The sequence below is a fragment of the Microtus oregoni genome, unplaced genomic scaffold, assembly GCF_018167655.1.
Source record: "Microtus oregoni isolate MIOR12 unplaced genomic scaffold, Mior012 000001F_ref0000356, whole genome shotgun sequence".
NCBI classification, from domain to species: Eukaryota; Metazoa; Chordata; class Mammalia; order Rodentia; family Cricetidae; genus Microtus; species Microtus oregoni.
This window is the reverse complement of record NW_024543060.1, coordinates 58,459,732-58,473,818: the sequence shown is the minus strand read 5'-3', so window position 1 is coordinate 58,473,818 and position 14,087 is coordinate 58,459,732. Positions and strand designations below refer to the sequence as shown.

General features: G+C 45.5%; 1 protein-coding gene across 2 annotated transcripts in view; it reads left to right on the top strand.

Annotated features, from left to right (window-relative positions):
• Srgap1 (SLIT-ROBO Rho GTPase activating protein 1) overlaps positions 1 to 14,087 on the top strand; it is a 283,329-nt gene that overhangs the window by 117,190 nt on the left and 152,052 nt on the right. For both annotated transcript variants that reach the window (XM_041665937.1, XM_041665936.1), the window contains exon 2: positions 9,736 to 9,931. In XM_041665937.1, coding sequence (XP_041521871.1) covers positions 9,736 to 9,931 — 196 coding nt within the window. The remainder of the gene's footprint in view (positions 1 to 9,735; positions 9,932 to 14,087) is intronic.

The window sequence follows — 14,087 nt, the reverse complement described above, 5'->3', positions numbered from 1 at the left end:
ACAGAGGGTACCGCATGTAGGACGCTGCTGGAATGAGATGAGATAAGCTTATTAAGAACACATCACATCACACCCTAGACCATAGGATACAATAACTGTCTCCTTGGAGACGGAAATGGTACCTTGCCTGGGAGCTTGAGCTGGGTGCTAGTCGACATTTAAAACCCTAATTGCTGTAATAAGGAAAACAGTGGAAAAGTTTCATTGTGCAATTAATTCAGTACAGAGGCCTTAAACTGGTTTTAAGGTTCTCTATCCCTAAAACCTCTGTAAGAAAGCCATGTGTGAGCTTTCGCCCGTGGTCCCCAAGACTCCATCTTGAGTTATCACTGGTGTTAGAGGGTGCCATTGGGAAATGGAACCTTGGTCTTCACTGCACATCAATGACTTCCACACACGTTCTTTTATCTGGCTGTGAAAATTGATCTACTAATCAGGTCTTAAGTGCCCTTGCTTAAGCCTGAGGAAGTTAATGAAACTCTGCCGCTCCATCATTCTAAGTAACAGCCCCACCGTGGATCATTGAGCCTTTCCGTTCCTTCAACTGCCCTTTGCTGCGAGGTGATTAAACGACTGTCTTTGATTGCCCGGATTTATTGCCTTTTTGCCGCTCCTGGGCAGCATCTGAAAAATGCAAATTCACTTTTCGTGCATTTTCTGAAAATGTTAATAGGCTAAGATATATTTGGCTTTCAAAGGCTATTAAAAAACGGATGCTTAGTCATAGTGAGACTACCATCACTTCACATCAAGGTAGATGTTGAAGACACGGAAAGCTGAAGACCACCGTCCTGGTCAGTAGTCATGAGAATAAACCACGCTGAGGGCTCAGCTCCTTGCTCTATGTAATCCAAAGAGGGTTCTCTCTCGTTCCTGTTTTTGTTGTTGTTCTTTTTATTGAAAATAGATTTCTGTTCTAATACACTATATTCAAAATATGCTTTCCCCTTCCCCTACCCTTCCAAGCTCCTCCCCACCTCCGCTTCCATCCAGTCCAGCCCCCTTTCTTGTCTCTCCTTAGAAAACAAACAGGCTTCTAAGGAAAAATAGTAAAATAAGATAAACCAAAAACAAATCAAAATTAGAAAAGGAGCAAAAGAAAAAACACAAGAAACCCATGTAGATACGGATACACACACATCCATAGACACAGGAATTCTATTTAAAAAAAAAAACAAACTAAAAGTCATAGCATATACACAAAGGATCTGTAAAGTAATATATATATGTATATGTATATATACACACTCACATATATGGTTGTATGTGTATATGTATATGCCCGGACAAATCATTGTATACATATAGTATTATGTATTAGTGTATATATGTGTGCATGTATATGTATGTGTAGGCCCTGACGTAATTTATGAGATAAAGAACTTCCAGAAATGCTGTTGAGTTCGTTTTGTGTTCGCCATCTACTATTGGGTAGTATGGCCACCATGGTGCCTACCCTTAAGAGTGGTTTGCTTCCACGTGAGACTTCCTTGAACAAAACTAATTTTTCATTTGCCAGTGGTTATCAATTGGAGATAGCTTCTGGGTTAGGGCTGCGGCATGTGCCCATGTCCCCTTCAGCTCTAGGGCCCCATCTACTGCAGCCCCATTCAGGCCCTGTGTACTCCGCCTTGTGCGCTCTGCCTTGGGCCCTGTGAGCTCAGGTGTGCGCCTGCCCTATTGTAACCAGGAGACCTTGGCTCCTTGGTGTCCTCCATCCCCTCGGGCTCTTACACTCTGTCCACCTCCTCTTCCACAGAGTCCCCTGAGCCCTGAGGGAGGGATTTGATGGAGATACCCCCTTTATGCCTGGGTGTTCCCAGGTCTCTTACTCTCTGTATATTGTCTGGCTGTGGGTCTCTGTATTTGTTTCAATCTTCTGCAGGAGGAAGCTACTCTATGACAGCTGAGCAAGCCACATACTATAAGTATAGCAGAATGTCACTTAGTCATTTTTTTCTACATTCATTTTCAGTAGTATTTGGTTTTCCCCTATGACCTTGGGCTATCTAGTATCAGATTCTTGGTCCCCCAAGAGGTATTGGATATGGGTTTTATCTTATGGAGTGGGCCTTAAATCAGTCTCCGTGAGTTCATTCCTAGTACTGGAAGCGTCATTTGGTGATGTGGGGTATCCTGTTGGGCCTGTTACTGGTGATTTCATTTACTTGGTTTATATATATATATATGAATCTTGCTCACAAAGCACATGGTACATGGTAAAGAAGTATTTACCTATCATAGACATTGCAGCCTTCCCCTACTTGTGGAAGGAAACCGGCAAGCTAACAGCTGTTTCACAGAGTTCTACAGCAACTATTACTCCTTCAATGCCACACTTCTAAGTGAGTTCTGCTCTTGCCTCATGCCTAAGCCTTGTCTTCTGACCAATGGGCACTGACAGGACTCGAGATCCACTCACCAGGAAGCTAGCCTCTAGTTTTCTGAACTCTTAGAGGAAAACTATCTCTTAGGTGGTAATTACACGTTGGTAATTTTGATGGTTTTAATAATTACAGTTTATATTTTAATACTGTTTTAAGAAAACACAAAAAAGTAGATAGACAAAACTAGTTTCATATTTATAAGACACGGTCTATATAGTTTATAATTTTAGCACTCATATATAAATTATTGGGGTCCTTTTCTTTTTGCTTTATTAAGATTTTGGAATCTGTATCTTTAATCCCAGCACTTGCATAGCAGAGCCTGAAGATCAGGAGTTCAAGGCCAGCCTCTTAGTGACTTTGGAGCCAGGCAGCCTGGGCTGCATGAGACACTGTCTCTAAAACCAAAAACAAAGATTTGAGAATAAGGCATCTTTCAACTCTTCAGTGTGACTGATGGCCACATAGTGGGCTGAACAGGTCCTTGGATTTCTCGACAATGTAACTGAAAATCAATTTCTATTCTCTGTAAGAAATTAAACAGAAATACAGTAATCATTAGTTCTATAGCAGAAGGCAGACGGAAATGAGGCACAAATAGCTAAGTTAATGGGAGGCTCAGGGGGAAACAGGAGCCCCATTCGTCCCTGCAAGAGTTCTGCTGGTTTGTTTTCTTGAAGGCTTTAAAAAAATTGCTGTATTTTATTGTTGCTGCTGATGATGATTTTTTCTTGTATTTTTATGTATTATTTTATTCTGTTGTTGTTTGTTCTTGCAGGTGGTAGTTTATTTTAGCCACTAACTATAAGCTTGCCAATGAAACTATTTTGTGAGGTATAGGACACTTAGCATTTCCTCTGTTTGTTTATCTATGCCATTTTCTGGGATGCAGATCTGATTCTGTCTTCCTTGCTCAGAGTTCTGTAGTTTCTTCTCAGTGGAGCTTCTAAAAGTTGCCAGGTGTGCGTTTTTGTTTTTCTCAAACGAATTTGACACAAATTAGAGTCACTGGGGAAGAGGGACCTTAGCGGAAGACTCATCCCCACTATGCTGCTCCATGGGCATGTGTATGCGGAATTTTCTTGATTAATGATTCATGTGGGCCCAGCTCCTTCTGTGCAGTGCCACCCGTGGGCAGGGCGTTCTGGCCTGGGGGTCCTGGGTTGTCTGAGCAAACAAGCTGAGCAAGCCAGTAGCCAGCATCCCTATGATTCTCTGGTCCAGATCCTGTCTGCAGACCTTGAGTTTCTGCTCTGACTTCCATCAGTTATGGACTTCTACCCTCTAAGTTGTTTTTGGTCAGCGTTTGATCGTAGCAACAGAAATCTGACTAGGATGTCAGATGAAACAATTTACCTGAAAACTTACTGCGAATCCCCCACTCTGTGTCCAACTAGACTAACAAAACCTAAAAATCCATCCTGAGCCGGGGTCCTCTCATCAACATTGTTTGGGAAACTGGTCTGTGAAATATTAATAAAGCCTTACTCCTTAGACTCTTCGTACATGCTCTAACCTAGCGCATGACTACATGTGTGTGCACTCAAGGGTTCAGCTGTAGCAGCTGAGGTCAGAGTGGTGTCCCCTTTCCCCCTCCACCCTCACCCTGGAACCCGTCTCCCCGCTAGTGATGAGTCTGGCCCAGGACTGTCTCCTTAGTTGTCCCCCTTTGTCCCGCAGTATCCCCTCCACATTTCTCAGTGTTCCCATCGTTCCTACGTTCAAGACTGTGAGGGGCAACAGCTCTTGCCACCTGTGTTGCCCCTGCCTCTTTATTAAGATGGGGCTGTGACTTCCGCTGTGTTGTTTAGAACCTCCACAGAGAGTGGTACAGGGAAATGATCAATAAACATTTTTCTTTGTCTTTTTGTGTGTACGTACGTGTGTGCATGATTATGCGTGTGGATTCATGTACTTGTGTGTGCATGTATGTATGTGTGTGTGCATGTGTACATGTGTGTGCATGCGGCTCGTGTGTGTGTGTGCATGTTTGTGTGTGTGTGTTTAGGACATAGGACAATTTGTGAACATGGGTTCTCTCCTTTTATCATATGGTCCTGGATTAAACTCAGGTCTTCAATTTTGGTGACAAGCTTCTTCACCCACTGAGCCATCTCACTGGCCCAGTGTTTTCCTAATGGAAGTCTGCCAGGACTAGTGACAATCTGCCTGTCCATTTCCTAGTTTACAGATGTGGCATGCTTTATACTTAAGGCATCATGTTCAATTCTGACCATAACCTTGAGGGGGGCAAAGACATTTTACATGAGGAATCTTTTGGGGGGGGTGAATGACCTGCTTCACCCACAAGATTTGCAACCTGTGACACTAACTCTACCTTGCATCCATCCTGCAATTACTTAATTTCTGCCCAGATTATAGCAGAAGCATGAATCCTTTGGATTTCTACTGTAGAGAAATGACTGCGCACTGATGGTATACACCCTTAATTCCAGCACTCACAGGCAGATCTCTGTGGGTTTGAGGCCAACCCCCAACTGGTCTCCAGAGCGAGTTTCCAGGACAGCCAGAGCGACATAGAGAAACCATGTTCTGGAACGCCAAAGAGAGAAAAATGGCTTTTGCTTGTTCAGCTCATTGTTCTTATAGATTTTTCTTTTCTGCTCTAAATTTTCAGCTTCAGAAGCCGATCTCACCAGCCTTACAACTGGTGTGTAGTTGAGCAGCCCTCACTAGGCTGTCTAAACAGTCACGTGAGCAGTGAGCACATATGTAACCAGTAGGACTGGCTGGAGTCTGACTGGGTTTTTAGTCTCTTGACGACAAGAGGCTGGTGCATCATCCCAACATTCCCTTATTTCCTTGGGTGAAGGCACTAACGCGTTCTCACAGGATACAGACTCCTAGTGAGAGGGAAACCTGACCACAGAAGAAAAATGAAGGAACAAAGGTGGCCCATGGTGCTCTCACAACTCTTACTGTATTGTCATCTGCCAGGTGACCATAGCATCCCCTGGTCCCTCTGTCTACACCAGTGCCCTTGTCACTTAGCAACCCATAGAGCATGTCACACCTACTATTGACACGGGTTTATCTTAAGAGTTAGGACTTCCCATTGTCAAAGCAAGAGTAACACATTCCTCCATTTCCTCTGTTTCGGGGTAATATAATTTAATTTGCTGTTAGCGGACTTTCATAACCTAGATGAACTGTTTCTCCCACTTTTCCTTTCCCCTTAGATCAGGTGCAGTGGTTACAAAGCCGTGTGCATTGTGCTTATTAAACTATTGGTGTTTCTCCGTTTTGTTTGATGCTTAGTTAGGAAACGAATGAATAACAGTCATTTTTTTTAAAAAAAAAACGACAGGCTGCCTTGTGTGGTGGTGTAAATAGAGACCGTGAGTTCAAAGCCAGCCTGGTCTACTTAGTGAGCTTCAGGCCATCCAGGCCTGTATACTGAGACTCTGACTCAGAACAAAACAAACAGCAGCCAAAGCCTGGAGGAGCTAGAGAGCCGGCTTGGTGGTTAAGAACGCATACTACTCTTCCAAAGGACCTGAGTTCAGTTCCCAACACCTGCTTTGGGTGACTCACAGTCACCTGTAACTCTTGCTCCAAGGGGGTCCAACACTTCTGGCTTCCACATACACCCAAATGCACACACACACACACACATACACACACACGGTTGGAGGAGACATAGTTAAAAATAAATGTAAAATGACAGTAGTTGAGACCATATGATTATTATTATTATTATTAATGATACAGCAATTATGATTATTTAATAGGTACTGGCCTAGACTTTTAAATATTGAGCAGCAGAACCCGTGCAGAGACACCACGTTTTTACATTTTCTGCGGCGTTTTGCGGTAGTGTGGGGGTCCTGGTCATATATCCTTGCTGATTCTTGGCTAGGTAAAGCATTCGTATCCCATCAGAACTGACAACATAGTGATGGTATCTGCTGAGTCCATTCACTCTCAGGCTTGGGTAAATTCACAACGAAAACGGAAGAACTAAGGGAAGGGTCACTTTACGCAGACATTGTTTTAAATCCTGTCTAATTTGACAAGACATACAAAAAAAGTACAAGAAGATGGCATCCTCACTGATGTCACCGTCACTTAAGATGGAACCGCAACGGAGATCCTCAGACTGGTGCCGCTGTGTTTTCCAGATGGAACAGCTGGCTCTGGGATGTACGCTGCATTTGCTGTTTACTAACGCGGAGGCTTTAGTGTATTCTGAGTTACACAACTCGCTGATGAACCAAGCACTCTGGTGGATCTTTTTCATCGGCCCCAAAAGAACTCTCCCACAACCGCAGCCACTTCCCAGCCTCCAAGCAAAACTCATCTACCTCTGTCTCTGAAGGAGTCTATCTGGACACTTGACGTGAATGGAGCTACAGGCTGTACCATCTCATGAGAGTAGTTCCGGGCAGTAAGCTTTCAGATCTGTTGTTTCTCGTTTTGAGACAGCACCTCCTGTAATCTAGACTGGCTTCAAACTGGTAACTGAGGATGACCTTGATCTCTTGACCCTCCTGCCTCTGCTTCCCAAGCGCAGGGTTGATAGGTGTGTGCTACAACTCACGGTGCCTGCACGCAGTGCTGGAAGCCAGACCCAGGGCTTCGTGCACGGTAGGCAAGCTCTCTATCAGCTGAGCAGCACTGAGTTTCCGTTTTGAAGGTTCACCATAGCATAAGTGTATAGGCAGAGTTTTCCCATCCTGAGAGCCACTTTCAAATTACCGCACAGAGGCTTGTATTAATTGTAAATGCTTGGCCAATAGTTCAGGCTTATTACTAACTAGCTCCTGCATTCTAAATTAACCCATATTCCTTATTTATGCTCTGCCCTGTGGTGGTACCTTGATTAGTATGGCATGTTTGTCTTCTCCACGGCTGCTTTCAACTCTCTGACCCTGCCCATCTTTCTCTCTGTATCCTCAGTTTGATCATTCCACCTATTTTTTTTGGGGGGGGGGAGGGGGCTGGCTACTGATAAAATATCAGCTTTTATTAGCCAATGACAGTAATACATATTCACGGTGTACAAAAGGATTTGGTCCACAGTGAAGCTATGTCTCCAGAGCCTGGGACTCTCACTAACATAAGATGCAGGCTCGATAATGATGTGCCCCGCTACATTAAAATGAACCTTGAGTCTGAAGGTAATAGTTGCATCGAGAATGGCTCACGAGAGCTGCTGGGAGAGGCCTTCATGGACTGCCCAGGAATCTGGGCTTAGGGAAGGACTTGCGGTCCTTGGTACAGAACCAAAGGCTCATGGTTTTTCCAGGAGTTTTAATTATTTATACGCAGTTGAAGAAAGCCCGTTTAATTGCTGAGCAACTTTGATAAGCCTTGTCGCAGAGCCACTTGTATTTCCTATTGGATACCAGGGAGAGGAAGTGGCTCATGGGGCGGACCTCATGTGATTGATTCGTTTTCTCTTAGCACAGCAGGATTCACTAAAAATCACTTCATCTCAAAAGATTTACTGGAATTCCTGAATGAAAAACACCCTCATCCTTGATTTTTTTTTTCTCCTTCATGAAACAAAAATAGCTCCATCTTTTTAGGAGAAAGCATTTGGCAGCCGCGCTGATTATAATACTATATTGGAAGCCGCTTACTTTGATTGACGGTGAAGCAGATGCCCTTCCTTGTGGTTAAAAGCCTGTTGATGTGTTCTCTCCGGCAACCACCACACTCCTGAGAGGTTGGGAGGAGGATCCCTCAGCCCAGAGAGCACGTGAGGCGTGCCACCTTGCCTTTGCTGAGGCACCCACCTCCCCGCCCCCGCAGCGGTGCCTAGACCATAACAGAGCTCAGGGCAGAGCTTAGGCCTCTCTGCTAAGCTCTCACTGGGAGATGCGACAACCACTCAGCTGCTGGATGGATAGAAAGATGGAGGAAGTATTCCAATAGTCAGGCTCACAGAGCAGAGAAGGGATCCCAGCACATCGCCTTACCAACTGTGAAGGCAGTGCTGACGCGAGTAATGAAGTAAATGTTATAATTCAGTGTTAGGAAAGTCAGCAAACTTCTTGACCTACCTCCTACACTCACACCGTAACCATCTGGCTACTAGTGAGCTTAACTAGCAGGAGCAAATCCCCACGTATCCCCGCGTATCCATCATCGGCTGTGTCTAGAAGAAAGTACTCTTGGCACTGGATTCCTCTGTCTCCACTGAACTAGGTTGCTGCCCTCTTTTCGGGCATAGGTGTGGACAGTGGGGAAGGAGGGGCACAGAGGTTCTCCACAGGGAACTATCCTTGTCTTTGGAAGCTAACCACAACTCTTAGAACAAAAGTCAGCCAGCAGTGTGTGCTTAGTGTGCTTTGTTTTCCAGAGCACAGCTTTCCCTGTAGTGGCCACTTACAACTAAGTTGTATCCATTGTGTTTGCGCAGTGCTTTCCCTGAATCCGTATATACGCATATTTCGACTTCCTAAAATATTACCATGGTCAGTGGAGTCTCAGAATGGGTGTCATGTAAAGGTGTTGGTTGGTTTGAACAGTGTGCTCAAGCTGAAGGCTGGGAGAGCAGCCTTGCTGTTCCGAGTAGAATAAGTTGGACCCGAAGGTTGCCTGTTCTGAATGGATTACTTGGATATAGAAAGAAGTTATTTTTAGTTCCGGCATGCCTATAAACCCCGAAGCGAAGTGTTTTACAAATGAGGAATGTGTGCCCGAAATAAAAACTGCCAGATGTCAGTCTCTGCGTGTGCCAACTGACACGTGTGTTAGCTCCAGCGTCCGGAAGAGACGGTGCCCATTTCTCTTCTATTTGGGCTCCAAAGGGGTAGTTAATGTGAAATGCCTCTGACGAGTTTAGAGTCCCCTCTGATGGCAACAGCACCTTAGCATTTGGACTGTCTGCAAGCTGTAACTTCTTTCCCTCCTGACTCAGTTGTGTGTTTGTGCTCTAACACGTGTGAGACATATTTCTGTTCAAATCTGCTGTATTTTTCCCTGGGTCTCAGCTCATTTTTTTCTTTAAAAAATAGACCAACAGATGTTTTTTTTAAAATTAAACAACCAAAGGCCAGTGAGGTGGCTCAATGGTTAGAGGTACTTGCCACCAAGCTAATGATCTGTGTTTGATTTCTTAGGCATACATGGCAGGGAGGTGGGAGCAACTCCCACGGATTTTCTTCTGGTTCCCACATCCACTCTGTCTTGTACATATGCCCACATGTGTGCAGTACACATTATTATAATGCACGAACAGATGCCATATACAGGACTCCAGTAGAGGCCGTAACAAGGCCACCTGTGTGATTGATAGGAGTTTCTCTTTGTGCCTTGCCTGCCCGCTTACCCTGGTCACGTTCATGATGTCATCAGGTGGATTCTTGTCTCTCCTCAGAGATCCGAGCTCAGCTGGTGGAGCAACAGAAATGTCTCGAGCAGCAGACGGAGATGCGGGTTCAGCTGCTCCAGGACCTGCAAGACTTCTTCCGGAAGAAAGCTGAAATAGAGACGGAATATTCCCGGAACCTGGAGAAGTTGGCAGAAAGGTTCATGGCCAAAACGAGAAGCACCAAGGACCACCAGCAGTTCAAGTAAGAACTCTCTCCAGCTGTAGGTGTTGCTCTGGGGACTGAGCACTTGCCGGGCGTGCATGAGTTCATAAGTTCAATACCTGGGGTGGAGGGTAAGAGAGGGAGGGACAGATGGATGGAGAGAGACCTGACTCAGAGTCAACTTCCAAGGTGTTCAGGTACCCCGCTTCTCAGTTCTGAGCATTTCCTCCTTTGTCTAAGAAGTTATTGGTGATAGTGTCCCCATAACTCTAGCAGCCTTTCTCCCTTCCCACTCATGCTGCAGAGACATAAACTTATATTTTGAAATCACTGTTTACAAAATTCCCAGCTACAGAGAAGAAGCTGCTCTCAGCCATAGGCAGACCTTTGAAAGGGTGAGTTTGCAGGCGCTGCTTCAAGCAAAGGCCTCAGGAGTTGTGCAGTGAGTTGTTTGTTTTTCTTGCCATTTCTTGAGACCAGGTCTCACTCTGTAGCCCAGGCGAGCCTAGAACCTGTGAAAGTCCTGCCTGCCAAGTGTCAGGATTATAGACCTGCGCCACTCTGGTGATTCTGTAAGAACATGAGCAACAACTTTTGTATGGGCTTAGTGTTCCTGGGGAGCATGCCCCACCTCCACCCAACATGTTTGTAGTCATTAAAAAAAATGCAGGTTATTTGGTTCATGAAATTTACTTTATAACTTAAACCCCAGAGTCAGAGAGACAGGTAAGTGATTGTACACAAGTGACCAGTGCGGGGTTCCATTGGCAGACTGTGATAGCATGTCCTGTAATGGAAGATGAGAAGGGAAAGTCCTGGAAGAGTAGGGTATGTGTGTGCACACGCATGCACATACGCCAGCGCATGTATGTATAGCGGTGCACAGACATTAGTGTGTACATCCATGAAGGCCAGAGAACAACGCAGGGGTATTACCTGCCCACCTCTGCCTCCTCAGTGTTGGGGTTTGTGGCTCAAACTCACACATCCTTGAGCTTGCAAGGCAAACACTACCTGAACCGTCGTCTCCCAGGAAGAGTGATACAGTAGTCTGCATATGACTGGCTGGCTGGAAGGGGGACTAAAGAAGGGAACCTCATTAGTAAAGGACTGCAGGGGAAGGGCTCTAAGCCAGGTTTGCACGGTTCTTTGGGAGTCCACCGTAATCGGATGGGCAGTGCGGCCACAGGCATTAATCGGAGCACATCACAAGTTCTCACACATCTTTGTGGGCTTTCCCTGTGCACACAAGAATCTTTGGAGTGGTTTAAGTGGAACCGCCCACACCTGCATTTAAGCGACAGGTAAGGTTGTGGGCTGCGGGAAGCTATCAGAGAAGGAAGAACACCAAGGGTCTCTCATGGCATGTGGCCTTGTGATCTAGCCACCGTGGAGGGAGAGGGGAACGCCCAGTTGGGGAGGTAGTAAAAAAGCTGTGTGGGCTTTTGTTTCAGAAAGCACGGTGGGCCAGGGAATGTGGAAAACACCGGTGCCGTAAAACCCCAGAAATGATGGTTAAAATGTAATTGATATCTTATAAATGTACACCTGGATCCATAGGATTTAGGGGATATTTCCACCGTCAAGAAAAGAAAAAGGGGGAAAGGAAAAGAGGAAGAGAGAGAAAGAGAGAGAGAAAGAAGGAGAAGGAAGGAAGGAAGGAAGGAAGGAAGGCCTAGTTATTGTCAAAGGTACCCATGCCTTAGTCCTGCAGAAGACCAGCCGTGAAAAGGTAAAGCCAAGGTAAGGATTTGGAGCAGAAAGCTTCACTATCGGCCCCTCCTCATTGTCCTCTACTTCCAGAGGACAGCCCATCCCAGTGACAAAGGAAGACAAGACCGTCTGTCCTCTTACACAAGGGCAGCAGAGAGACCCCCGATCTGCTCAGCCTGGCTGTGGGGGTGCTGCTGAGAACTGGGCCTCTTTCTTCTCAGTGATCTGAAGTTCCATTTCCTACCCTTCCATGACTTTGGAGCCTGGATTAAAAGAAGAGTAGCCAGTTTGGCAAGATGGCTACTTACTTATAGCCGGTAGAGGCCAATCCTGATGACCTGGGTTCAGTTCGCCAGAACTCACTGGTGGAAAGAGGAAGAACTACTAAAAGTTGTCCTCTGACCCCCATGGGCCTGTGCTCCACCAAATAAATAAATGTAATAAATATTTGTACATGAATCTTCAAATCACCTTTGGCTTGAGCATTATTGGTTATTGATTGTAGAGCTGGAGAGGAAATGGGTCAGAAACATAAAAGCTGGCTTCATTAGCCATCAGCCAGACTTGGGTTGGAATAGACTAACGACTGCGTGACCGTGGCAGTACATATGTTCTCAAGCTTTGGTTTCTCTGGCAGGAGGCCTGACGGCTCATGACCATGAGTGGCAGTAACAGACAGGGCAGAGCCCTCGCTGTGACTGGTGGCTGGCTCGGGATGTGTGTACAACGCTCCTTCTCTTCTCTCCAGACACTGAGCCTTTAAGCATAGTCATGCACATACCTGTTGAAACTAGACCTCGGAGCCTGGCTCTACTTAATTTGGGGTCACTATCACTCATGTCACACACTAGTCTGTAGCCTCGAGTTGCTACAGCAAATGCCACCAGCAAGGCTCAGATCAGCCTCCCACACAAGGTCTCGCTCTGGCCCTCACTTTGGTCCTCACCAAATCCTTGGTGAGCTTTAGTTCTCGTGTTGACAGTCAGGACACAGAGAGTGGCTGTGGGAAGGATTAAGTAGAGTTACTGTCAGATCTCGATCGGAGCGGCCTCTTAGACAAAAATAGCTAACATTGTATACGCAGCACTTACCTTGTGCCCAAGGCATGATAGCAAGCATTTAAATGTAGATAGTAGCCCACGTCATCTTCACAATAACCCCATGAGACCCGCTCTGCTATTTTACCAGTTGTACAAAGTAAATGAATTACAGAGACATTAACAGTTATCCCAGCCACACAGACAGGGTGTGCGAGCAGAGGCGAGAGCCCAGCCTGAGAAAGACCCACAAGCTTTCATTAACATTTATGCAAATTTGAGACAGGGTCTCCCTGAGTCGTCCAGGCCGGCCTTGAATTTGTCATCCTCCTACCTCAGCCTTCCGTGTTGCTGAGATTGCCCGCCTTTACCTCCCCAAACCTGGCTTGAAGTTCCCAGGCTCAGTAAATGATACCTTCTATTTTTATTCTATTATTATCATCAATATTGTGATTGGCACTAATAAGCAAGACAAAAATAATGCGTTTTTTATTCAATCCATGAAATACTGTTTCATGCTTCCATCCGGGTGTGTACCAAGGATATAAAGGCATATGAAATATTCTTAGGGAATTTATTAGCTGCTTCAGGATAAAGGATAAGCATAGTTCAAATGAACCAAGCAGCGCTTGCTTTTGGGGCTGACAAGACACAGATAGAAAGGCTCCACGTACCTGCCATGGACTCACCATTCCTTCTTGATGGTTCTAAGAGGAAAGACGTCCCAGGTCAGAGCAGGCATTCCCAGTGTGCATGGGGATTTCTTCCTGAACCCATTTCTGCCTCTGTTCTTGCTTTCTTTGTCTTGTAAACAGAGCTTGTAACTCAATGTAGGTGTTTGGGGGACAGTGGAGATTTTCTTTGCTTTTAAGATGAGACTTATAAGGCATCCTTGAACTTGCTATGTAGCCTATGTAGCCTAGCCTGGCTTCAAACTCTTGATCCTCCTGCCTCAGCTTCCTAGATTCAATGCAATATTAAATGCAGACTCTAAGAACCCGAATGGTAGAACGACATGGCTTTCTTTTTCTTTCCCCTGACTTAATGTTCAGTCATACATGTTCATGAATAATAAAACATTACATCTTGCTGGAAGGATGACTCAGGGAGTAGAGCGCTTGCCATGATCCCAGAACCTGTGTAGAAACCAAACATGTTAGCACATGTGTGTCTGTCATCCCTGCACTCCTGGGAGAAGATGAGAAAATCCTTAGAACTTTAAAGGCCAGTACCCTTGGGAAGGCGAGGGCACACATCGGAGGTTGGCTCGGACCTCTGTGTTTCTGCCATGGCGCGTGTATCCCCCTTCCCTGCCCCCCATCCCTTCTCTTTCACATCACATGCAACTTTAAAAGCAAAATTAATAAAACTCCTCATCAGATAGCATGGCTCTTCTGTGCTTGAGTTAGGAGAAACATTTTGTCATTCTGTGGTTAGTTTTTACA